Source organism: Malaclemys terrapin, chromosome 8 (genome assembly GCF_027887155.1).
Source record: "Malaclemys terrapin pileata isolate rMalTer1 chromosome 8, rMalTer1.hap1, whole genome shotgun sequence".
Classification (NCBI taxonomy): domain Eukaryota; kingdom Metazoa; phylum Chordata; order Testudines; family Emydidae; genus Malaclemys; species Malaclemys terrapin.
In genome coordinates this window covers 72,866,239-72,892,616 of record NC_071512.1, presented here as the reverse complement: position 1 = coordinate 72,892,616, position 26,378 = coordinate 72,866,239, and the positions used below count along the sequence as shown (strand labels likewise).

At 39.5% G+C, this 26,378-nt stretch overlaps 1 protein-coding gene across 2 annotated transcripts in view; it reads left to right on the top strand.

The window, feature by feature from the left end:
• The window catches only part of SLC35A3 (solute carrier family 35 member A3), a 33,840-nt gene extending 8,101 nt beyond the window's left edge, over positions 1-25,739 (top strand). The window contains exons 1-8 of one of the 2 annotated variants that reach the window (XM_054037513.1): positions 10,410-11,039; positions 14,516-14,720; positions 15,852-16,006; positions 16,087-16,209; positions 16,878-17,049; positions 19,905-20,023; positions 21,490-21,623; positions 25,064-25,739. In XM_054037513.1, coding sequence (XP_053893488.1) covers positions 10,995-11,039; positions 14,516-14,720; positions 15,852-16,006; positions 16,087-16,209; positions 16,878-17,049; positions 19,905-20,023; positions 21,490-21,623; positions 25,064-25,154 — 1,044 coding nt within the window. In that variant the 5' untranslated portion in view covers positions 10,410-10,994 and the 3' untranslated portion in view covers positions 25,155-25,739. Of the gene's footprint in view, positions 1-10,409; positions 11,040-14,515; positions 14,721-15,851; positions 16,007-16,086; positions 16,210-16,877; positions 17,050-19,904; positions 20,024-21,489; positions 21,624-25,063 lie in introns of those variants that run through there. The other variant, XM_054037514.1, reaches the window with a different exon arrangement.
• The last annotated feature ends 639 nt before the right edge of the window (positions 25,740-26,378 follow it).

Genomic DNA, 26,378 nt, shown 5'->3' with positions numbered 1-26,378 from the left:
TGCTTGTAAGATTCTGTGGAAGAGTGGTGACTTTACAAGGGAGCATTGCACAAGTTCCTCTTAGGACTTGGGGCGGGGGGGGGAAGCAGGAATGTGGCTGCTCCAGAGTGGGGGTGGGAAGAGGTGGGCCTGGAATGGAGCGGGGACAGGAAGAGGTGGGCCTGGAGCATCCCCCGGCAAAGTTGGTGCCTGTTCTTCCCTGGGGAAGCTGCTGCTGCGAAAGTGTTTCCTAGCGTCCTTGCCTGCAGCGAGCTGTGCCTGTGTGGGGTAAGCCAGGGGCACTTCCCAACCACAGTACAATACAGTGCTGTACAGTATATAATGCCTTTTGTCTGCCCATAAAAAATTTCCTTGGAACCTAACCCTCCGCATTTACATTAAATCTTATGGGGAAAATGGATTTGTTTAACATCGTTTCACTTAAAGTTGCATTTTTCAGGAACATAACTACAACGTTAAGTGAGGAGTTACTGCAGTAGTATGATGTTTAGTGTTGGTAGCTCAGTTAATTGGCAGGAAACTTCATGGTAAATCAGTTAGTTTTATTTAGTGTTGTTATAGTCATTTGTAACTTTAACTGGCCCCTTTCTGCTTCCCACGACTTGTTAGCATGAGTGATTACTTGCATTGCACTTTGCCTGTTCATCTGTGTAATATAGAATCATAGAACTGGAAGGGACCTCGAGAGGTCATCTAGTCCAGTCCCCTGCTCTCAAGACAGGACTAAGTATTATCTAGACCAGGGGTCGGCAACGTTTGGCACGCTGCTCGCCAGGGTAAGCACCCTAGCAGGCTGGGCCAGTTTATTTACCTGCTGACGCGGCAGGTTCGGCTGATTGCGGCCCCCACTCGCCGTCCTGAGCCAATGGGGGCGGCGGGAAGCGGCACGGGCGAGGGATGTGCTGGCCGCGGCTTCCCACCGCCCCCATTGGCCCGGGACAGTGAACCATGGCCAGTGGGGGGCCGCGATCGGCCGAACCTGCCGCATCAGCAGGTAAATAAACTGGCCGGGCCTGCTAGGGTGCTTACCCTGGCGAGCCGCGTGCCAAACGTTGCCGACCCCTGATCTAGACCATCCCTGACATGTTTGTCCAACCTGCTCTTAAAAATCCCCAATGATGGAGATTCCACAACCTCCCCAGGCAATTTATTCCAGTGCTTAACCACTCTGACAGGAAGTTTTTCCTAATGTCCAACCTAAGCCGCCCTTGCTGCAATTTAAGCCCATTGCTTGTTGTCCTATTCTCAGAGGTTAAGAAGAACAATTTTTCTCCCTCCTCTTTGAAACAACCTTTTATGTACTTGAAAACTGTTATCATGTACCCCCTCAATCTTCTCTTCTCCAGACTAAACAAACCCAATTTTTTTCAATCTTCCATCATAGTTCATGTTTTCTAGACCTTTAATCATTTTTGTTGATCTTCTCTAGACTTTCTCCAATTTGTCCACCTCTTTCCTGAAATGTGGCGCCCAGAACTGGACACTTCAGTTGAGGTCTAATCAGTGCGGAGTAGAGCGGAAGTATTATTTTTCATCTTACTTACAATACTCCTGCTAAAACATCCCAGAATAATGTTTGCTTTTTTTGCAACAGTGTTACACTGTTGACTCATATTTAGCTTGTGATCCACTATGACCCCCAGATACCTTTCTGCAGTACTCCTTCCTAGGCAGTCATTTCCCATTTTGTATGTGTGCAACTGATTGTTCCTTCCTAAGTGGAGTACTTTGCATTTGTCCTTATTGAATTTCATCCTATTTACTTAGACCATTTCTCCAGATCATTTTGAATTTTAATCCTATCCTCCAAAGCACTTGCAACCCCTCCCAGCTTGGTATCGTCCACAAATTTTATAAGTATATGCTCTGTGCCATTATCTAAATCATTGATAAATATATTGAACAGAACCAGATCCAGAACTGATCCCTGTGGGACCCCGCTTGTTATGTCCTTCCAGCATGACTGCGAACCACTGATAACTACTCTCTCTAGGAATGATTTTCCAACCAGTTATGCACCCACCTTATAGTAGCTCCATCTAGGTTGTATTTCCCTAGTTTGTTTATGAGAAGGTCATGCGAGACAGTATCAAAAGCCTACTAAAATCAAGGTATACCACCACATCTACCACTTCCCCCCATCCACAAGGCTTGTTACCATGTCAAAGAAAGCTATCAGGTTGGTTTGATACAAACTGTTCTTGACAAATCCATGCTGACTGTTACTTATCGCCTCATTATCTTCTAGGTTTTTGAAAATTCATTTCTTAATTATTTGCTCCATTATCTTTCCGGGTGCAGAAGTTAAGCTGACTGGTCTATAATAGCTGGGGTTGTCTTTATTTCTCTTTTTATAGATGGGCACTATATTTGCCCTTTTCCGCTCTTCTGGAATCTCTCCCATCTTCCATGACTTTTCAAAGATAATTGCTAATGGCTCAGATATCTCCTCAGTCAGCTCCTTGAGTATTCTAAGATGCATTTCATCAGGCCCTGGTGATCTGAAGACATCTAACTTGTCTAAGTAATTTTTGACTTGTTCTTTCCCTATTTTAGACTCTGATCCTATCTTATTTTCACTGGTATTCACTATGTTAGACGTCCAATCGCCACCAACCTTCTTGGTGAAAACCAAAACGAAGTCATTAAGCACCTCTGCCATTTCCACATTTTCTGTTATTGACTTCTCCCCTCATTGAGTAATGGGCCTACTCTGTATTTGGTCTTCCTCTTCTAATGTATTTGTAAAATGTTTTCTTGTTACCCTTTATGTCCCTAGCTAGTTTGATCTCATTTTGTGACTTGGCTTTTCTAATTTTGTCCCTACATACTTGTGTTATTTGTTTATATTCATCCTTTGTAATTCGATGGAGTTTCCACTTTTTGTAGGACTCTTTTTTGAGTTTTAGATCATTGAAGATCTCCTGGTTAAGCCAGGGTGGTCTCTTGCCATACTTCCTATCTTTTGCAGTGGGATAGTTTGCTCTTGTGCCCTTAATAATGTCTCGTTAGAAAACTCAGGTAGTTGGTAGGTGAAATCCCACTGGAAGCAAGTCTAAAGGGAAAAACAATTGAAGACAGTTGGCAGTTTTTCAGAGTCTGCCCTCTTGAAATCCATTGTCTTTATTGTTCTGTTCTCCCTCCTACCATTCCTTAGAATCATGAACTCTACCATTTCGTGATCACTTTCACCCAATCCAAACAGCAAAAATTAAGATGTTTGTACACCAATGCGAAGAGCCTAGGTAACAAAATGGAGGAACTAGAGTTACTGGTGCAGGAAGTGAAACCAAATATTATAGGGATAACAGAAACATGGTGGAAAGTAGTCATGACTGGAGTACAGGTATTGAAGGGTATGTGCTGTTTAGGAAAGACGGAAATAAAGGCAAAGTTGGTGGAATAGCATTGTGTATATCAATGATGAGGTACACTGTAAAGAAATAAGAAGTGATGGAATGGATAAGACAGAGTCTGTCTGGGCAAAAATCACATTGGGGAAGAAAGCTACTAGGGCCTCCCCTGGGATAGTGCTTGGGGTGTGCTATAGACCACCGGAATCTGATTTGGATATGGATAGAGACCTCTTTAATGTTTTTAATGAAGTAAATACTAATGGGAATTGTGTGATCATGGGAGACTTTAACTTCCCAGATATAGACTGGAGGACAAATGCTAGTAATAATGATAGGGCTCAGATTTTCCCGGATGCGATAGCTGATGGATTCCTTCACCAAGTAGTTGCTGAACCAACAAGAGTGGATGACAACCTTGGTTCGAGCGATCATGAGCTAATTCAGTTCAAACTAAATGGAAGAATAAACAAAAATAGATCTGTGACTAGGGTTTTTGATTTCAAAAGGGCTAACTTTAAAAAATTAAGGAAATTAGTTAGGGAAGTGGATTGGACTGAAGGCGGAGGAGGCCTGGAATTAGTTCAAGTCAAAGTTGCAGAAACTACACCTCTACCCCGATATAACACGAATTTGGATATAAAGCAGTAAAGCAGCGCTCCGGGGGGGCGGGGCTGCACACTCCGGTGGATCAAGGCAAGTTCGATATAACGCGGTTTCACCTATAACGCAGTAAGATTTTTTGGCTCCCGAGGACAGTGTTATAATCGGGGTAGAGGTGCATCAGAAGCCTGCCTCCCAAGAAAGGGCGGAAAATTCATAGGAGTTGTAGACAAAGCTGGAGGAGCAAGCATCTCAGAGAGGTGATTAAGAAAAAGCAGAAAGCCTACAAGGAGTGGAAGATGAGAGGGATCAACCAGGAAAGCTACCTTATTGAGGTCAGAACATGTAGGGATAAAATGAGAAAGGCCAAAAGCCATGTAGAGTTGGACCTTGCAAAGGGAATTAAAACCAATCGTAAAAGGTTCTATAACCATATAAATAAGAAGAAAACAAAGAAAGAAGAAGTGGGACTGCTAAACCCTGAGGATGGAGTGAAGGTTAAGGATAATCTAGGCATGGCCCAATATCTAAACAAATACTTTGCCTCAGACTTTAATGAGGCTAATGAGGAGCTTAGGGATAATGGCAGGATGACAAATGGGAATAAGGATATGGAGGTAGATATTACCATATCCGAGGTAGAAGCTAAACTCGAACAGCTTAATGGGACTAAATCGGGGGCTCAGATAATCTTCATCCAAGAATATTAAATATTAAACATGAAATTGCAAGCCCATTAGCAAGATTTTTTAAATTAATTTGTAAACTCAGTGGTTGTATCGTATGACTGGAGAATTGCTAACAAAGTTTCTATTTTTAAGAAAGGGGAAAAAATTGATCTGAGTAACTACAGGCCTGTTACTTTGACATCTTTAGTATGCAAGGTCTTAGACAAATTTTTGAAGGAGAAAGTAGTTAAGGACGTTGAGGTCAATGGTAATTGGGACAAAATACAACATGGTTTTACAAAAGGAAGATTGTGCCAAACCAACCTGAGCTCCTTCTTTGAGAAGGTAACAGATTTTTTAGACAAAGGAAATGCTGTGGGTCTAATTTACCTCGATTTCAATAAGGCATTTGATACGGTTCCACATGGGGAATTACTAGTTAAATTGGAAAAGATGGGGATCAATATGAAAATAGAAAGGTGGATAAGGAACTGGTTAAAGGGGAGACTACAACGGGTCAAACTGAAAATGAACTGTCAGGCTGGAGAGAGGTTACTAGTGGAGTTCATCAGGGATCGGTTTGGGGATCAATCTTATTTAATCTTTTTATTACTGACCTTGGCACAAAAAGTAGGAGTGTGGTAATAAAGTTTGCGGATGACACAAAGCTGGGAAGTATTGCCAATACCGAGAAGGACCAGGATATCATACAGGAAGATCTGGATGACCTTGCACTTTTCACTATTAAATTACATCCTATTACTATTACTCCAATTTACAAGTTCATGCATTTAGGGATTAATAACAAGAATTTTTGTTATAAGCTGGGGACTCATCAGTTGGAAGTAACTGAGGAGGAGAAGGACCTCGGCGTATTGGTTGATCACAGGATGACTATGAGCTGCCACTGTGGTGTGGCTGTGAAAAAAGCTAATGCGGTCTTGGGATGCATCAGGCGAGGTATTTCCAGTAGGGATAGGGAGGTGTTAGTACCGTTATACAAGCCACTGGTGAGACCTCATCTGGAATACTGTGTGCAGTTCTGGTCTCCCGTGTTTAAGAAGGATGAATTCAAACTGGAACAGGTACAGAAAAGGGCTACTAGGATGATCCGAGGAATGGAAAACCTGTCTTATGAAAGGAGACTCAAAGAGCTTGGCTTGTTTAGCCTAACCAAAAGAAGGCTGAGGGGAGATATGATTGCTCTCTATAAATATGTCAGAGGGATAAATACCAGGGAGGGAGAGGAATTATTTAAGCTCAATACCAATGTGGACACAAGAACAAATGGATATAAACTGGCCATCAGGAAGTTTAGACTTGAAATTAGACAAAGGTTTCTAATCATTAGAGGAGTGAAGTTCTGGAACAGCCTTCCAAGGCGAGCAGTGTGGGCGAAAGACATATTTGGCTTCAAGACTAAGCTTGATAAGTTTATGGAGGGGATGGTATGATGGAATAGCCTAATTTTGGCAATTAATTGATCTTTGATTATTAGTGGTAAATATGCCCAATGGCCTGTGATGGGATGTTAGATGGGGTGGGATCTGAGTCACTACAGAGAATTCTTTCCTGGGTGTCTGGCTGGTGAGTCTTGCCCACATGCTCAGGGTTTAGCTGGGGTTTATTTGGGGTTGGGAAGGAATTTCCCTCCAGGGCAGATTGGCAGAGGCCCTGGAGTTTTTCGCCTTCCTCTGTAGCGTGGGGCACGGGTCACTTGCTGGAGGATTCTCTGCACCTTGAAGTCTTTAAACCAGGGGTCAGCAATCTTTCAGAAGTGGTGTGCCGAGTCTTCATTTATTCACTCTGATTTAAGGTTTTGTGTGCCAGTAATACATTTTAACATTTTTAGACAGTCTCTTTCTATAAGTCTATAATATATAACTATATAACTAAACTATTTTTGTATGTAAAGTAAATAAGTTTTTTTAAATGTTTAATAAGCTTTATTTAAAATTAAATTAAAATGCAGAGCCCCCCCTCCCTCCCCCCCGACTGGTGGTGAGGACCCAGGCAGTGTGAGTGCCACTGAAAATCAGCTCGTGTGCTGCCTTTGGCACGCGTGCCATAGGTTGCCTACCCCTGCTTTAAACTATGATTTGAGAATTTCAATAGCTGAGACATAGGTTAGGGGGTTATTACAGGAGTGCGTGGGTGAGATTTTGTGGCCTGCATTGTGCAGGAGGTCAGACTAGACGATCATGATGGTCCCTTCTGACCTTAAAGTCTATGAGTCTAAGTTGCCTTCCACTTTCAAATTCTCAACCAGTTCCTCCCTATTTGTCAAAATCAAATCAAGAACAGCCTCTCCCCTAATAGCTTTCTCCACCTTCTGAAATAAAAAATTGTCTCCAATACATTCCAAGAACTTGTTGGATAATCTGTGCCCTGCTGTATTATTTTCCCAACAGATGTCTGGGTAGTTGAAGTTCCCCATCACCACCAAGTCCTGTGTTTTGGATTATTTTGTTAGTTGTTTAAAAAAAGCCTCATCCACCTCTTCTTCCTGGTTTGGTGGTCTGTAGTAGACCCCCTACCACGACATCACCCTTGTTTTTTACCACTTTTATCCTTACCCAGAGACTTTCAACAAGTCTGTCTCTTATTCTGTCTCAACCTCAGTCCAAGTGTATACATTTTTAATATATAAGGCAACACCTTCTCCCTTTTTTTTCCCCCTTCCTGTCCTTCCTGAGCAAGCTGCACCCTTCTATACCACTATTCCAGTCATGCGTATAATTAGGGTTACCATATTTCAACAATCAAAAAAGAGGACGGGAGGAGCCCCGCCCCTGTCCTAGCCCCGCCCCTGTCCTGTCCTAGCCCCGCCCCTGCCCCGTCCACTCCCTCCCACTTCCTGCCCCCTCAGAACCCCCAACCCTCCCCCCCACGCCTTGTCCCCTGACTGCCCCCCAGGACTCCACCCCCTCCCTAAGCCTCCCTGCCTCTTGTCCCCTGACTGCCTCCTCCTGAGACCTTCCCCACATCCTAACTGGCCCCCTAGTACCCTACCCCCCTACCTGTCCCCTGACTGCCCCAACCCTTATCCACACCCCCACCCCCTGACAGCCCCCCCCAGAACTCCTGACCCATCTAAACCCTCTGCTCCCTGTCCCCTGACTGCCCCCTCCTGGGACCCCTGCTCCTAACTGCCCTCCAGAACCCTACCCCCTACCTAAGCCTCCCTGTTCCTTATCCCCTAACTGCCCCCCAGGACCCTACCCCCTACCTGTACCCTGACTGCCCAAAACCTTATCCACCCTGCCCCCAGAAAGCCCCCCCCGAACTCCCAACCCTCCCCCGCTCTCTGTCCCCTGACTGCCCCCTCCTGGGACCCCTGCTCCTAACTGCCCTCCAGAACCCCACCCCCTACCTAAGCCTCCCTGTTCCTTGTCCCCTAACTGCCCCTTCCTAAGACCCCTCTCCCTAACTGCCCCCCAGGACCCTACCCCCTACCTGTACCCTGACTGCCCAAAACCTTACACCCCCAACCCCCAGACAGCCCCCCCCAGAACTCCCAAACACCCCCCCGCTCCTTGTCCCCTAACTGCCCCCTCCTGAGACCCCCCACCTGTACCCTGACTACCCAAAACCTTACACCCCCAACCCCCAGACAGCCCCCCCCCGAACTCCCTGACCCATTCAACCCTCCCCCCTGCTCCCTGTCTCTTGACTACCCCCCCCCCCCGAACCTCCCTGCCGCTTCTCTGGCCCCCGGCCCCCTTACTGTGCTGCAGAGCAGCGTGCTCGACAGCGGGGGAGGGCAGCAGTGTCGGAGCCGGGGATCTGTGAGTGGAGGGAGGGAGAGGAGGGGGGGTGTCAAGTTTCAGGAGGGAGGAGGGGGAAGTGCAAGCAGGGCTCTGGCTCTGGCTGTCCGAGCTCTGGCTCTGGCTGTCGGAGCACTGGCTGCTTTGTAAGCGCGCGCACGCTCTGCATGGGAGGGGGAAGGAGGGGAAGTCCGGACATTGACAAATTCCCCCCGGACGCTATTTTTAACCCGAAAAAGCCGGACATGTCCGGGGGAATCCGGACGAATGGTAACCCTAGTATAATGTTGTCATGCGAATATAATGTTGTCACAATGCTTTCTCTTTTATCTTTTCATTTGGGCACTCCTTGTTTCAGTATTCTCTTCTTGCACTCACCACTTCTCTTTTTAATATTCCAGTGTTTCTCAGACTGTACAGCTGGCCTTTCTGGAGAAGTTTCACAAAATGATGTGTAGGTGAGCTGTAGTAGGTGTGGGAAGAGGAATACAACAATTCAGCTTGAACTATTCAAATCTAATGGAGGATATTGAATAATTTTGGATAATCAGAACACTGTCAGTGTGACTGATAGACACAGGAGCAAGGAGCCCAGAGTCAGATGACTGAAATTTGGATAATCATGGTCAACTGTAGTCGGTGTTTAGTTCTTGCCAAAAATAGAACCCAGGATTATTTTGTACTGACTCCTCCACATATGATATCTCTCTCCGTAGCGGCCCAATTGAAAATGACCCAGCAAAAAAGGATCAGCCTGCCTGCATTCACATCATTGAGATATATTTCCCAAAACAATTTATCTCCTAATTTCCCCCCACAAAATACTTATGTAACAATAAAAAACAGGTTTGCAGCAGGAGAGGCCTCACTACTTTTTCAGCGTTTCAGAAAGAAATGCTGTGAGAGCTAGCAGAGCTGAGCGCAGAGTATTGGGCTTCCTGATAGACAGTAGGCCAAATGTTTATTCCTGTGGAAAATGTAAGTAAATAAACTTTGTTTCGGGGGTTTTCTGTGACGATCAGGGTAGGACTGAATCTTATTCCTTCATAAGCTGTATAGCACCAGTGAAGGTGCTCACATTGCTACTGCAGCAACTGCCACAGCCTTTGCACTCTCCTCCAGTTGAAGTTGGCAAGTCATGGAATCCTTTCAAAATCCTTTGAGTGGTATGGTATGGGGAGTCATCACATATCATTGTTCTGTGGCACGCAGGAGGGACTAAGTTCTCCTGTGCAGCATCTCTGCAGCTGGGACTCGCACTCAGTGCTGGTTTAATGCTCTTGGAGCTTTCTGCAGATATTCTACAGGAATTGACCTTTAGTGAGCAAACAATGTATAGCTCACTAAAACTGGATAGAGTACATATAAAACACTTGATGAGGCCATACTACTCGGACATGAAACTGCTGCTGAGTCCCTCCTTCCTAAAGGATGTTGGGGGCCTTTTGAAGGGCCACTTCTGGGAAATTCTGTGGAGGATTCCAGCCTCTTGATGCTCCTGCAAAACGAGTTGCGGGAGTGGGTGGGGGGAGGGGAGGCTACTGAGATCAATGCAGTGTATGGCAAAGGAAGAAAGGTATGATTTTAACACTTGTTAAAATCCTAGTGTAGATAATGCATTTTTAGTTTTAGCATGTTCGTTGGTCGAGGTAAACCCTGGCGGGAGCCTGGTTTTCCTCAACCAGCTAACGTATGAAAATTGCAAATTGCCTTGTGTATGCTAGGATGTTACACAGGATTAAAAACACACTTTTCCCCTCATGAAGGCAAAGTATCTATGCCACCAAATTCCTAGCTTTGATTAGCCCCTCCCTCTGCCTTAGGTGCTGCTGGCAGCCACTGCTATTTTAATGTCTTGCAACTGAGCACTCTGGCTCCAGCCTAGCAACTCACCGACGCATATGCTTGACTCCAAGCATGTGAGTAGTTCCACTGAAGCCAATGAAACTTCAGATGCTCAAAAGTTCAGTACCCGTTTATGTGTTTCAATGGGTCCAAGTCCAAGTTTGCACTGAGTTGTACAAGTTGATATATGATCCTTCTGGAAAAAAGCAAGAAGAAAGACACAAAGCAAAGCTAATAAACTTACTGGGGAGTTGCAAAGGTGAATGAGTGGGTGATTTATTGGAATATGTAAGTTCAATTGTTACACAATTCCTGGCATGTGACTTATCTGATATACAGCACCAGCCCTACCTCCTAGAATTCAATGTGATTATTGTGTACAAACCTGTGTTGCTGAACACTGCTGAGGCCACTTTTCATGGAATCTATCCTAAATTCAACTCTTAACTCCGAGAACAATCTTTCCTCTACATCACTACAAAACTTAGGGGGTTTTTTTGTTTGTTTGTTTTTGTGTGCATCATTTGTAAAACTCTGTGGCTTCTTCAGGGAATTATGAAATGCAAATATGACGTTCTACTGCTACTACCTTTTTGAGGCATTTTATCCAGTTTAAAAATCTGCTTGGAAGGAGTGGGGTAGGGTGGGGGAGAGAGAGAATTGGTTGAAAAAAATAACGCAAGGATTTGTGACCAATTTTAAGGAGGCAAGCTTAAATAAATAATGTTACCATCTTAAAATTTCTGTCTTCCGGAATCATGGCAGCTAATGAACAGAAGATTGTACTACAAAACAACATTTCTGTATGTATTTTTCACATTTGTCTAGTGTATGTTTTGTTTTAATGGAAAAGCTTTTGTGATGGTATTTGTGATGCTGAATATTAACTTGACAATCATCATGGCTAAACCATTAGTGCTATTTTTAAATTACTTAATAAAATGATGTGTTTCAATAAATGGAAATGGGCAGTATTTACTGATACTATGACCCATTTTAAAGGTCATCTCAGAGCACTGTTCAAAACTCCATTTTTAGGGATGACCTATATTTTAATATTGCTTTGCTAGTTCCCAGAATACAGAATTTCTGCAAAGGTCTTTTATTCTAATTTATATGTATTTATTTCAAAGGAATTTGTTCAGAAGCATTTTGATTGTGAGTTTTAAAAGTTTTGAAAAAAAAACCTTATCTTTAAATGTATTTTAGGAGAAACACATATTCTCTTTAACTATCTAATGGTGATTGTGTAGCCAGATCCCAAATACACCTTGTTAAAAGAAAGGGTGGGTACGGTAGAAGGTAAGAGGAATTGTTTGGTGTGAATGAAAATGAGAATTGGCAAAACTCTCATATTAATATGCAAGATCACTTTCATCCAAAAAAAGAAGAAGAAAATATGGTGGCTTGGAATTCATACAATGTAATATGAAATTAATTTCATACAATACTACTGGGTTTCAGCCCTAAGATCTGCTGGCTGAAGAAGCAATCTAATACAACGTGGACACGCTGTAATCCCACACCTATGAAAATAAAAAGGGGAAATATTAGGTCTCTTCTATACTAGGAAAATTAGCACCTCTGTTTGTTTCACCATCAGTGTAGCTTCAGTATGCCAGCAACAGTGAAGGCTGTAGTGTAGACAGGAGTCAGGTGTTCGTCAACTGTATAGCCTCCACCATTGCTACCACAGGTGGAAAGTTATCCAAGTTTTCCTTGTGTAGACAGCCTAAGAATAATGTGCTTATCTCATGAACTCAAATGCTGCCTTCTACACCATTCCAGGTTATCAAAAACTCCAAGTGCAGAAATCTTCAGCTTTACCTTAACATCTTCTCTAAAATAGTACATCTCCAATGCATTGAAGATATAAAAATGTTCGAGTAGCATAAAACTGAATTTAATATAGAATTATGTAAATAAATGATATTGTAGTAACTATCATTCATTTTCATATTTAGTTAAATGCAAAAACTGAGTTATTTATCTAAAACTGCTAAAAAAATGTTCAGGCTACCGTACCCGACTGGCACAGCGTTGAGGTCAGACTTGCTGCAAAGAACATAGGGCTTTTATATTGCTCAATTCTGGTTGATGATCAACCAGATAATTTTCAACACCAGTAGTCTTGTATTACCTCTTACTCCAGAAGTTTTTCTACTTGATTTATTCTAGTAAATAGCACAAACAGTACAAATGGGCTTTTACAAAAATGTATGCAGACAGATACTACATGCTACAAATAATCTTAGCGCCCAGAGAACAGAAATGCAGTTAATCTCGATCTGTGGCTGAATGGTTACAAATCTTGTCAAATTTTTGTTGTTTCCTTAGGTACCCACATTTTATAGCCACTTTACATACTTACCGGGAAAAAATCTAAACTCTGAGACACCATATCTGTATAAGACAGAATTATATTAATAATACAGCTGTGCAGATCTGGGAAAGAATAACTAGTTTTATAAAATATATTTTGGCACAGAACTGCAGTCATTTTAAAATAGCTTTAATTTCAGGTGCAAATTTTCAAAGGTACTTGCATATTTTCTACATGTTCAGCTTTACACAGGATGCCTGATACTTGCAAGTCAAGATTTATATATCACCTGTGTGTGCATGTGAACCTCTCCACCTTGTGCATGCATTGGGCATTGCATATATCAAGCACAGAAACTTAAAAATGTGGACCAGAATGACTTATCTTGAATTTTACTCTGTGTTTATTCTACTTGTATGTTCATGGACTTCCCTTTTTAAAATCTTTTTTAAAGTATTATGATTTTGGTTCAATATACAAATAGTGAATGCTGTAATTGGTACATTTTCCATAGAATGTAAAGTTGATGTGTCTTCTGTATGAATCTATTTGTATGGTAAGCATTCATAACTAATAACTGGGAGGAGTAGAAGAAAATGAGGTAACTATCATGTACTTAATTCCAGTGATACTGTTCTGGATTTCCTTGTTAACACGAAGCATTTTGCTAGTTCTCCTAAAACAGGCCTAATCATTTCTCTTGCTTTCTGTACTAGGTGCTGCTTAGCTCAGATCTGATAAATACAGTGCTTAAAGTGATGGTAGTAGCCAGAGGCCTATATACTTTATGATTCCTGATGTTGATTCAGCTTCACTGGTATAATCAGTATTCGCTTCAGTGAATTTTCATACTTTAGACAGGGCATTTAGGCTTTGCCACTTGCTGATGTATTTGCAGAATTGGATTTTTGTTCTTTTCATCTTACTGATACGATGTAATTGAAGTTACACCTGTAGTTTCAGTGTTGGCCTTTCTCGAGGCTACATCATTTGACATTGTTTGACAAACAGATGAATTTTCAGTACAGGGATTAGGTTCATCAACACTGATTATAACTGGAGTTACTATAAATGTAGTTAGTAACTATTGTATTGTGAAACATGTTAAACGTGCATAAGTGTTGGCAGGTTTAGGGCCTCTCAACATTTCAAATGTTTCTAAAGTAGAAATATGAGGGACTATCTTAGCGACTACCATTTGGTCTCTTATTGGTAAATTAGAAGATATGTAGAAATGTACATGTACAGTGGGAGAACCTGCATTAATAGTTATCGTAAAGATGTCTGTGACATTTTTCATTACCCAGAGCAAATATAAGGAATATTTTATTTTAATACAATAATCAGCATATTGTTTCTGACATCACTGCAATGTTTGTTGTCAGATCTATATTCTTCTTATCTATAATTATGTATTATGAAAAGTATTTAAGGTTTTTAGGCTTTTATATCCCTTTTTATTAACATTGTCAAATTAGATTTATTTGTTTCAATAGATCTTTGAATGTGCAAAGAACCGTTTTATTCATGACTGCCATGTTACTATACTAAACCTTATTATGTGGAATATTTACTTTCCATAATCTCTTAAGTATCAAAGTCCTATTTAAACATGTTTATTCCACCCTTGACTAGAATGAAGTATTGCATAGTAATAATAAAAATTGAGTGAGAATCGAGAGCATTATTATTGCACGTGTTTCTTATGTAATAAGAATTATTCTTCCTAAAACTTTGATAGTATCACCATATGTTATTTTACTACATACAGCCCCCTGGAAATGAATTCATTCTTTACACCATTGTTTTCTGATTAGGGAATCGGATAGACAAACTCTCTCTTAATTCCCTTCAGTGACTATGTTCCCTAGATACCCTTTAAAAATGCTAATTCACAGAGAAACTGTCTGTTTTTGGTTTTAACTTTTAATTTTTTTCCTTTTTATTCTGTTTCAGAAAACTGAAAGTCAAGAAATGTCTACCAATTTAAAATACCTTTCCTTGGGGATCCTGGTCTTTCAGACCACTAGTTTAGTTTTGACTATGCGATATTCTCGGACATTGAAAGAGGAAGGACCTCGTTACTTATCCTCTACTGCAGTAGTTGTTGCTGAATTTTTGAAGATTATGGCCTGCATTTTATTGGTCTACAAAGACAGCAGTATGTTTCAGATTTTAATCTAGAAGTAGCTTTCCTATATTTTACCAATTGTTGTATTTCGGTGACAACTGCAAAAACAGGTGCTCGAATGCTGTGATGATAAGGAGCTATGCGAATGCCAAGATAGAACAAAAGATTGCCTTTCCCGCATCGAAATATGTGAAAAGAAGATCTAAAACCATTTCTATGAGAAAGTTAACCTACAAGCAGGGAAGACTTCTGTTTTGTACCTCATACTTAAGACACAATATAATCTTTTGTAAATTTTGTATAAATATATACCCAAAAGATTCCATTTGACGGGTCATGGATGTAGGGTAAGAATTGTTGTCCTGGTAACAGGTCTGCACCTTCTGTTCACCCAGAAAGCATCTCTAGAGAAGAACAAGTAGGAGTAGGAGAAAGGGAAGGTACAAAGCTATAAATGTGCTTGAAGCATAAGTGACAAGTGCATGAGCCACAGTGAGGTCATGCAAGCACGAAAGGAGAGAAGCTGTTTCAGTATTCTAGAAAGAACCACAATATTTAAGATAAAAATAACTTGCTGTATTTTCAAACTCACTTTAGTTCTCACATTGTATATTTTATATAGCACAATCATTTTCCTCTTTCCAGAATCTCAATATCTTGTCCTTAGTTTTCAACTCTCAACAAAAATCTTCACATTTGGTTCAAGTGACACATCCATAAAAACATAAGGGGTTTTCATAAGCTTGGTATAAATTTAAAGAAAAGATTGAGCTGCAAAATGAAGCGATGTTGAAGTTTCAAGTGGAAAGATTTCTACTTAATTGCTTTTTTCTTTTTTTTTAGGAAGCTTTATTAAATTCTTAGTCACAGAAATTGTAATCAACATAGGATTTGTGAACATTATTTTGGATAATTGTTTCAGCTTTAGTATTTTGGGCTAATGCGGACACTTTGTATGATAGCAAAGTATCAGGAATTGCATACCTTATAGAATCAATGTAAAAACCTGAGAAAGATCATACAGCATTTTGAGTTTTCTGAAGACAAAAGTTGTCCTAAAAAGTGTGTAGCAATCTAAAAAAAACTGTTACAATTTGTAGCCCTCCCGTTTTCCCTGTCTCTTTTTTTAATCTTTATCTCTTTTATTGTTTCTTTGAGTAGAGTGCAATTTACGGGCTCTGAACAGAGTGCTACATGATGAAATCCTTAACAAGCCTATGGAAACACTTAAACTTGCTATTCCATCAGGGATTTATACTCTCCAGAATAACTTGCTGTATGTAGCACTGTCAAATCTAGATGCAGCCACTTATCAGGTATTGTGTTTTTAGATTTTTCCATAATTGTACACACAAAAAACGGGTTGTATAGTAATAACTTTATTTTGTCTTTTCAGGTCACATATCAATTAAAAATTCTTACTACAGCATTATTTTCTGTGTCCATGCTAAGTAAGAAATTAGGTGTATACCAGTGGTTGTCATTAGTGATTTTGATGACGGGAGTTGCATTTGTACAGGTAAATATTAATAGTATGTGTCTAAGTTATTTGGGATTCCTTTTATTCTTTTTATTAAGGAACACAAGTATTAGAATGTAGGTAATTATATTGTGCCCCTGGAACTAATCGAGTCAAATACAAAGTTTCCAAAATTTCCAGGGTAGAATCATAGGATAGGAGAGTTTGCTGAGATGGATTAAATTATTTTTGTCTGCTCTGAAGTTTGAGAGTTACTTTTTATTTTTTTAACCTCTTACAGGTCTTAAGAAACTTTAATATGCCTTTGCCTACAGCCTTGCATCATTTTTGTAAAATAATAAACATCATACACACAAACACTATATATAATATCTAGCCTGCCATTCATAAGATATCTTGGGTGAAATCCTGGACCTGTAGAAGCTAATGAGAGTTTTTCTGTTAATTTCAGTGAGCACAGAATTTCATCCCTTATTCAACAAGATATAAAGGAAACAAATTTTACGGTAGATTTGGCTGAAATTTTCAAAAATATGTGATAGAATACAAGACTTTACAATTGTGCAATAAACCTCTCTGCATTTATCAGCAGTATAGACCCTTTATAGGAAACAAACGTGTATTCTATAAACATTAAAACTTAATTTTATGAAATAATTTGTATCATTTTTTAAAATGTACATACATTCTTTTGTTTTTACACTTAGTGGCCCTCAGATTCTCAAGCAACAACTACTAAAGAGTTGTCAGCAGGATCTCAATTTGTTGGTCTTATAGCAGTCCTTATAGCCTGCTTTTCAAGTGGATTTGCTGGGGTTTATTTTGAGAAAATTTTAAAAGAAACCAAACAGTCTGTCTGGATCAGAAACATTCAACTTGGTAAGTCCAGTTTTGGCCATTTAAAAAAGAGATACTGCATTCAGATGAACAGTGAACAAAATTCCCATGTACAGTAAAATAAGGGCTGGTCTACACTGTGCGGGGAGGATCGATCTAAGATACGCAACTTCAACTACTCTATTCGCGTAGCTGAAGTCGAAGTATCTTAGTTCGACTTACCTGGCCCGTCCTCACGGCGGCAAGTCGACCGCCGCGGCTCCCCCATCCACTCCGCTTACTCCTCCTGCCGAGGTGGAGTACGGGCGTTGATTCGGGGATCGATTTGTCGCATCTAGACGAGACGCGATAAATCAATTCCCCAATAGATCAATTACTGCCCGCCGATTCGGCGGTTAGCGTAGATGTGGCCTAAGTATAATCATATTTTATCATGCTGTGGATAATCAAATATTACATAAACATTTAGCAAGTTTGATATGTATTTTGCTAACAGGAACACCAGGAGTTGCATCCTGCTCTAAACTCACTTATTGTATTTAACTTGCTAATTCAACATTTGTAAGTCTGTTTACTTTGATTTAAAATGGAGACTAATGGGTTCTAGAGAACAGCTGGAATATTGCCAGTTGAATTTGGACTGTGGAGCATTTGAAATAAGGGTATCCTATGTGACTTATTTGAAAGATGGTGTGATTGTCTTATAAAGTAATTAAGTAATATGAATCCAACACGTTTCATAAAGACTGAATTGATTTTAAAAGTATTGACACTATCTAACGAGGTTTTTATAGAATTTAGACATACAGTAGAACAAAATAAATGTTTAAAGCTATATTTGTGTAAGAATTTAAAAATAAACATAACTCTCATCTCTGACTATAGGGATTATAGATTGACATTTTTAAAGACACAGTGAATTCCTTCATTACCCACATTTGTTCACATGGATGAACTTTGATCCTAGCTCTTGGTGCTAGGATCATGATTTTCTACCATTTCACTATCCTCATCTACTGCATGCTCTATCTCTCTCACACCAACCATCTCAAAAGTGGTTCTGAATCCCCTGGAAACTGGCTTTTGAAGATGACCGGCACAATCTATTCTGAACTAGCTTCCACTCCCTTTGAAACCAGTTTCCTCACGTAGGTGGAAAAAAGCAATACCTCCCCTTGTTCTCCTGCCTCTTTACTGGTCGTGGAAAGAGACACCCTTCTTCTAGTAGGCAGAGGATGGACATATAATCTCCATCTATTGCAACTGTAGTCTACGTATTTACATTTAAGTAAATGCCTCCAGCAGGATTTGAACTTTTATTTTTCCTTTGAGCTCTCTTTTTGCAATGAAGTGAACTAAAATTATTCATAATTTGACTAGAATATAGAGAAGAGTGTTATAAGATCTGAATACACTTTGAAAAGATATTTTAATTTAGGGAACTGTTTATATTACTCTTTCAAGATAGAGGGAAAATTAATGCACCTGTTTACTTATGGTTACTTATTGTTGTATATATTTGAACAATCTTCTTAATCTATTTTCTGGTTCCTTTCCTCCTGCTTAACAGGAAAACAGGATTCACTATACTTCTAACTGTCTACGCACACACGTCAGGTCTGAATACATTAGTTATGCTTACTATCTCTAAAGGTCCCACAGATTTGATCTCACCCACCCTTTTCATGGCATAGAATTTGGGTAGAGGGTGAGAAACTTGCATGAATCCTGGGTTTTCAGACGTGGACCACAATCATAATCCAAGTACTTTGTAGGGGAACCCAAGTTTATTTGAACAAGGCCAAGTCTAAAATTTAACTAAAACTCTGGAGTCATCCTCACTGTAAGGATCTAACACACTTGAAATGATTGCAAAGTAAATATTCATAACTATGTTGAAAAGTGATGATTCTTTGATAAATTGTTCTTCAGATTTTCTTTACAGTGCAGAAAGGAATCTACAAAAACAGACAAGTTTATCAGTTTGATGTTGTCCCTGATCTCTCCTCCCCCCCCCCCCCCCATCCCCCAATGTTCCATTACTTGGTATATAAGAACAATTACGTTCTCAAAACAGGGTTTTAAAGTGACTGTATGGGGTAATGGTACATTGAGCTATAAGTTTAAATTTGAGGTTTATAATAGTGAAAGGCATGTCAGCTTTTTCAGAAAAATATTTAACATTTTCAGTTATTTTAACTTAAGCTGATGCAATAGTTTGAGTAATGTCTGTTTCATTATGTTAAATGTTTAGAAAGTTTTTAAGTTTTCTATTCAGAAATTAAAGGAATATTAGTCACAATTTCCTTTTTAAATCTTTTTCTAAAATTTGTATAATACAGGATCACGATCTAATAGATTTTTTCCCCCATCATTTATTTTTGTAGTAGAAGTAATGCTCTAGCACTTCCAACTCCAATACCAACACAACATTCAGGAGAAATTCTGTAACAACAAACGAGTTTATGAAATAGAACTTTTAAAAAAATATAAGGAAACAGATTTTAAGCTTCTTAAAGGTTCATTATAAACTGCAAATAATTTTTAAAATAAAAAAATCCTTTGAAAGTATCTTTTTTTAAAATTATATCCATACACCAGAGTTATCTGCCTATCTGTAAAGCAACGTAAGCCAAGAATACGTCAGTCTTATAACTGAAATGATCAAAATCTGTTATATGAGGAAAAACTATTTAAAAAAAAAAAAAAAAGTTCCTGTCAGATCCACTGGTTTGGTTTAAACAAGGTTATTATATTGCAAACCAAAGCCTGATCTTGAAACTTGATTTACGTGGGCTGACCCCAGTAGTCATGCAGATCCAGTTATAGGAAAGGGGACCCTCCCCCCCCTTTTTTTTATTCGTTTCAAGCTTTCAAGTCTGTCTTTTATCTTTTAGGATTTTTTGGTAGCATATTTGGATTGATGGGTGTGTACATATATGATGGAGAACTTCTGTCAAAGAATGGATTTTTTCAAGGATATAACAAACTTACCTGGATAGTTGTAGTTCTACAGGTAATGTATCTAAACCCATATGCTTACATAAAAGACACTTGGAATCTATTCCCCCATAAATGCTTGGGGAAATTACACTGGTAGTTCCCATTAATGCTAATAGGAATTTTGCAAGTAAATGTCTCTTCCAAAAGTGGCAAAATTGACCTCTAAATAGAGAAATTGCAAATTATTAGCAATCCAAGCATTGAGTTATCAAACATTCTGCACAATAAAATTCTATAACGATATTGATTTTGTAATATTAAAAACAGATTAATAAAGAAAATAAAGCCTACCAGCAATTATACAGCCCACCTTCATAACCAACTTTATGAGCCAAAAATGTACACCCACTAACTAGTAATGTCCTCTTGATAATATAATCAATGATCTCTATTCTACAGAAAGAGTTCTGTTGTCAATTGCTTTCATCCACCATATCTACAACAGCATAAAATATACCCAGTGCCTTTATACATATCTTTACACACATTTCTTAAAAAGTTTTTAGCTATTAAAATAGATGTTACCACTGAAATCATCAATTACATATTACAATTTCAGGTAACAGCACCTTTAATTCCTGTCTGTGGTCTTCTGAAGGAATGCCCGCTCAGGTCTCAGGCCTTTAGCTTCAGCTCTCCTCTGATCAGGGACTGCATCCCCACTATCTTTTGACCAGGATTTTAGGCTGCAGTTGCCTGTAGTTGCATTGTGATTCTCTGCAAGCATGTCTGACCAGTGTCTAGCTCTTGCTTCTGCTTTCTCAATAAGGACAGTGTCCTTATCAGTGGCTAGTGTTCTTAGGTTACAAGTTACCACACAGCTCTTTCAAAGCAGAGCACATTCAATCTAGGATAAAAAACGTTGAGAAAATTTATAAAACGAAAACAGGATCTCAAGCACTTGGCCGTAGCTCCCCATCAGTCCTGTGGAGACCCTGACAGACTCCAGTCTTCAACTGCAACCCTTCAACATGGTTGGGTCCTCCCTTGTAGAAAAGGTCATGTCCTTTTGCCGAATCAAAAAGAAAACCTTTGAGTCTGTTTAGCCTTTTGTCTCCAAGCCTCACAAAAACAGGTAAAACCACGCATTGCCCCTTCCTCTTCAGGCAGCCCAAGCCTCAAGAGGCTGGGACTCCACATAGCCAGCTTTGGGATTTTACAGTAATTGCCCCCTAATAATTTCAGAATCCAAAGGAAGAGTTCCCCCCCCCCCCCCCCCCCATGAGTTAGGAACATACAAATACATATAGCATGTATTGATACAAAGGTCTATAAATATTCCACTGGCTCATATCTTCTTGCCCATCTCATTATAATGGTCTTTGAAATTTTCATGTTTTCAGTGCTCAAACACACTGATTAACATTTCATAACTTTGAATACAATAATCTGAAGATAGGCCTGTGTTTGCCATATCTCTCATTTTAAAAAATATCTAAAATATGTGCGAATCTTAAATGTGTTTCAAACTTTTTGCAGGCACTGGGGGGCCTTGTGATTGCTGCTGTTATAAAATATGCAGACAATATTTTAAAAGGATTTGCAACATCTTTGTCAATTATATTGTCAACATTGATCTCCTATTTCTGGCTGCAAGATTTTGTCCCAACCAGGTGAGCGTTATTGTCCATGCATACGTGAATATAAAAGTTGCTGAAAAATTAGGTACTTAGTGAATATTGGTATATATAGAAGAATGGTTGAAATTATTTTTGAAGGGATTAGATGGATTCCTAAGCTAAAATACAGAGTTAAGGATTCTGAACTTCATTTAATAACATGATAGTTCATTACATTTTGCTCAAGTATTGAAGTATAGGTGACAATATTATGTTTTCTCTGAGAGCTCTCCAACCAGAGCCCAGGAAGTGATGTAGAAATCAGGGCCGGCACCAGCCCAGCAAGCAGGTGCTTGGAGCGGCCAACGGAGAGGGGCGGCATGTCCGGATCTTCGGCGGCAATTCAGCGACGGGTCCCTCAGTCCCTCTCTGAGGGAAGGACCTGCCGCCGAATTGCCGCTGAGGAATTAAGCGGCACGGTAGAGCTGCCGCCGATCGCCGCTTTCCCCTCCGCCCTGCCCCCCCACCTCCCACCCCCCGCAGCTTGGGGCAACAAAATCCCTGGAGCTGGCCCTGGTAGAAATGAACTTCCTTCTTCTGTTTTTCTCGAAGTACTCTGCCCTGATTGCTCCCAATTCCCAACCCACATGCTTTTTAACTTGCTCTTTTCCTTCCTCTCTCTTGCCTGTTTGCCACCCCCTGTTATTTCAGCATCTCCAAACCTTTGTTCATGTATGTGGTTTCTCTCTGCCTGTCCTCCCACCCCCTTTTTTTAGTTTGTCCTTTCTTTATCTTATCTTTATCTTGTTCCACTTTTTTGTTTGTTTTTCTCTTTAGCTGGTTCTATCCTACCAGGTCCTCAGTTTTTATCTTATCCCTCCAAAATGTCTGTCCTTTCCCCATTCCCAATTTTACACTTTACTTCTACCGCTTACTTTTCTCCAGGGCCTGGGACTTCTCTGAACTTAGTAGCCTATATGCCAGGGGTCGGCAACGTTCAGCACGCTGCTCGCCAGGGTAAGCACCCTGGCGGGCCGGACCAGTTTTATTTACCTGCTGACGCAGCAGGTTCGGCCAATCGCGGCCCCCACTGGCCGCGGTTCACTGTCCCAGGCCAATGGGGGAGTCAAGAAGCAGTGCAGGCGAGCGATGTGTTGGCCGCGGCTTCTCGCCGCCCCCATTGGCCCGGGACGGCGAACCGTGGCCAGTGGGGGCCGCGATCGACCGAACCTGCCGTGTCAGCAGATAAATAAAACTGGCCCGGCCCACCTGGGTGCTTACCTTGGCGAGCTGCGTGCCGAACGTTGCCGACCCCTGCTCTGTGCATTGCAGCACCAATGTCCAAACTGTGCTCCTCGATGGCGGTTCTTCACTCTCCCCGGTTCTTCAGACTGACTACTGTTGCCTCTCCATGCTCGGTGTCGCTTTTGTTCCCCTTTAGAGCAGCATACCAATCCCCAAGATTGTCACAACAGTATTACCTGTCCTCCCCCCTTCATTGGCTATATCTCAAGTTCCTTGGGATAAGATGAGTCATGGTTTAGTAATAATACCTAGTTCTTACATAGTGCTTTACAAAGGAGGTAAGTACCATTATCCCCATTATACAGATGGGGAACCTGGGACATGGGATGGTGAAATGACTTACCCAAGGCCAGTGGCAGAGCCAGGAATAATCCAGGTCTCCTGAGTTTCTTTTTGTTTGTTGATTATTTTTTTTCCAAAAACAATATTGTGTGTTTTAATGCAGAATTTTATTTAAAAAAAGACACAAATTCCAAGACCCTCTAGACTTAATACAATGTAATTTGACCTTATGATTCTTCAGATTTTGTAAGGTCTTGTATACTGCCCTTCTTGTACATTGATAAATTGTGCTATAATGGCTTTTAATACTGCAACACATCATTGTGGCAATATTCCGCCAAATTTCAGTTAAGTTAATGGGACTTTGCACATATTTGTAATGGATCTACATTATTCAGAATGGACTAAAGATTCTGAGTGGAAAATAGTTTTGAAAAGTAGTTGTTTGCGATGTGCAGAAGTTTCTTTCAAAAGCAAACTAGAATTATTTGTAATGTTTAAAAAGGTAAGTTGCATTCTGTTGTTAATATTTTCCAAAATGTCTAAAAATGAAATAAGGCAATTATAAGGCCACAAAAAACAACCAAACCAAACTCTTGCACATTTTAGAGTTTTGCTATCAATTTATAAGAAGCTGACACTTATTTTACCAAATAAAAACAAATTTTAAAATGTAGTCAGAGGACTGATATGTTAAGTTTCAGCCAGAAATACATTTTAATAGTTAACTTATCAGATCTTGACAAATGTGGTTTATAATGGAAACTTGAGTAAATAATTAAATGCAATTCAGCCCATAAGCAGGATTCAAAACTTCAGTTGTAAGCCAGTGTTTGTCTTTATTATGTTGCTGGTTGGGTGCCAAATACTATACATCTCTGAGGAGAAATTTTTAGGTGGTTTCTCCATTTTCTGTGAACATTTCTAAGTGGGATAATGGTGTAAAGTACATAACTGTGTATGCCTATCAGCAGGCTAAATAAATTATTAGCTGGACTGTAATGTAGTGCACCACTGTAATTTGAAGTGCACTGCCAAAATACTACATAATTTGATTTTTCTGAACATATTATCAAAATTTTACACATCTCCAAGGTAATATTTTTTAAATATTTATATATTATCTTTGAGCTTAGATACTGCATTTCAAACATTTATCTAGAAAATTGTAAAGTCTCCCTATAGTATTTGAGTACCAGTACTTCATAAAAAAGATGTCTGTCTGTCTGTATATGTAATATAAAATATATAGTGGGTATGTTTACATAAACACCATATTACAACAGTTAACCCCTATCTACCCAAGAGCCAGTTTAAATGTAACAACAACAATCTGGTTGCTGCTCATCTGTGTTCTGATATGATTCGGCACATTGTCTCCCATAACAGGGTTTAAAATAAACATATCCTAGCTTAGGTCTCTAATACAGAAAAACTTTAACACTGTTTGACACATTGCACAAGGACTGGCAAAACTATGTTAAAACATGGTTGGACAGCAAACAAATATAACTACTGTGGTTAGTTTTGCATGCTTATGTATTGTAGATGGGGAGACAAAAGGGACTAAGAATATGCAGCTAGACTGATTATCCTTTGGCAATTGCTTCATGAAAAGACAATACTGTTTAATCTTTGGCATACTTCAGTGAAATATCATGTTTTTGACTTCACTGTTGATAGGTTCAGGCTTCTTAGTTCCTTTCCATCTCTCCCTATTCTCATAGTTTAAAAATAATAGATGAGTAAGTTGCCAGTTCATTACAAATTGAAGAAACATATTTTCCCCCACTAGAAATAATGTAGAGAATGAATGTCATTTCTTCTGACTAGATAACATAAATACAATTGTACTGACTGAAAAGGGTTACTTTCCTTCCCCCCCCCCCCCCACCTGTTCCATTCAGTGTCTTTTTCTTTGGAGCCATTCTTGTGATAGCAGCTACATTCCTATATGGTTATGATCCAAAACCTGCAGGAAATCCTATCAAGGCATAGCAGATTTCGTTATCAGCCTGTTTCTCAAGACTGTGCATTAGGGACCTCAACAAGAATTCTGTATGGAAGATTTCATCATGCACTGGAAGGAAAGGATCACTACACTGAATCTGAGCAAGAACATGTTAATGGTTTTGGAGAACCAAAGGTTTTAAAGACAGAAAATAATGTATGTAAAGCTGATAAAAAAAATTAAAGGGGAAAGCCTAGTGCAAGTTGCTAATAAAAACTTGAAAGGAACAAAAGTTTCCAAGTAACTACAATTAGGAATGTTTACAGCTTGAACTTGAGTTAATATTAGATGATTTTACTGTTTTGATTGCTGCAGAAATATATCCTATGCACTCTTTGCAAGAGCACATGACAATATTTGTCAGACTGTATCTGTTTTTGCAAATTGATTATATTTAATGTTAGTAAATGTTTTTAACTGTTTGTCTATAGAGATCAAATTGAATATAATGGTTTTGATTAGGGGTTCCTTATTAAAGCTGTGAAGACTGTGATTGAAATACATTTTCACACATATCCAAGATTTTTATATTTATGGAAGGCTGATTTTAATAAACAGAAATCTGAATTCTGTTGCTTAACTATATAAAGTTCTTATAAGATCAAGGTTCTGACCTAAATCTGTAAAAGAAAGAAATTCAGTTAGGGCTATACATTCCAACCTTAACTAAGGTGGTCACTAGTATTATAAGCCATCTAATAACTCTACATGAACACACACCATAGATTCCAGCAATTACCCGGCACAACAGCATTGGTGTTAAAGATGGAGTGCTTGCTTGGATAACATTCATTCCTTTATCCCTATTGATATAAATCAACTTCTTAGTATTACCTTAAAGTAGGTTTTATGGTTTGTTTCCTTTGGAGATTTTTTTTAAATTGTGATTTTTTAAATTTTTTTTTTAAACCTTAACAAATAAATGTTTTAAATTATTGTTATCTTTTACAACTTGTTTTAGATCCATTATGGTATATAATGTATATACTGTAATGTACCATATTACAAAGGTTTTTTTAAATCGGTGTTAACTCATAAGAACTCTTCCAAGGCTATTTCAGTACATTTGTATATAATGGCTTGCTTAGAGATTTTTTTTTGTTTCCGGTGTGTCTGAATCAATAGACTAAATGAGTCTTCTGTAGCTATTCAGTCTAGTGTTAGAATTACATAATTAGGAAACATGCTAATTATAGTAAACAAGAAAATCC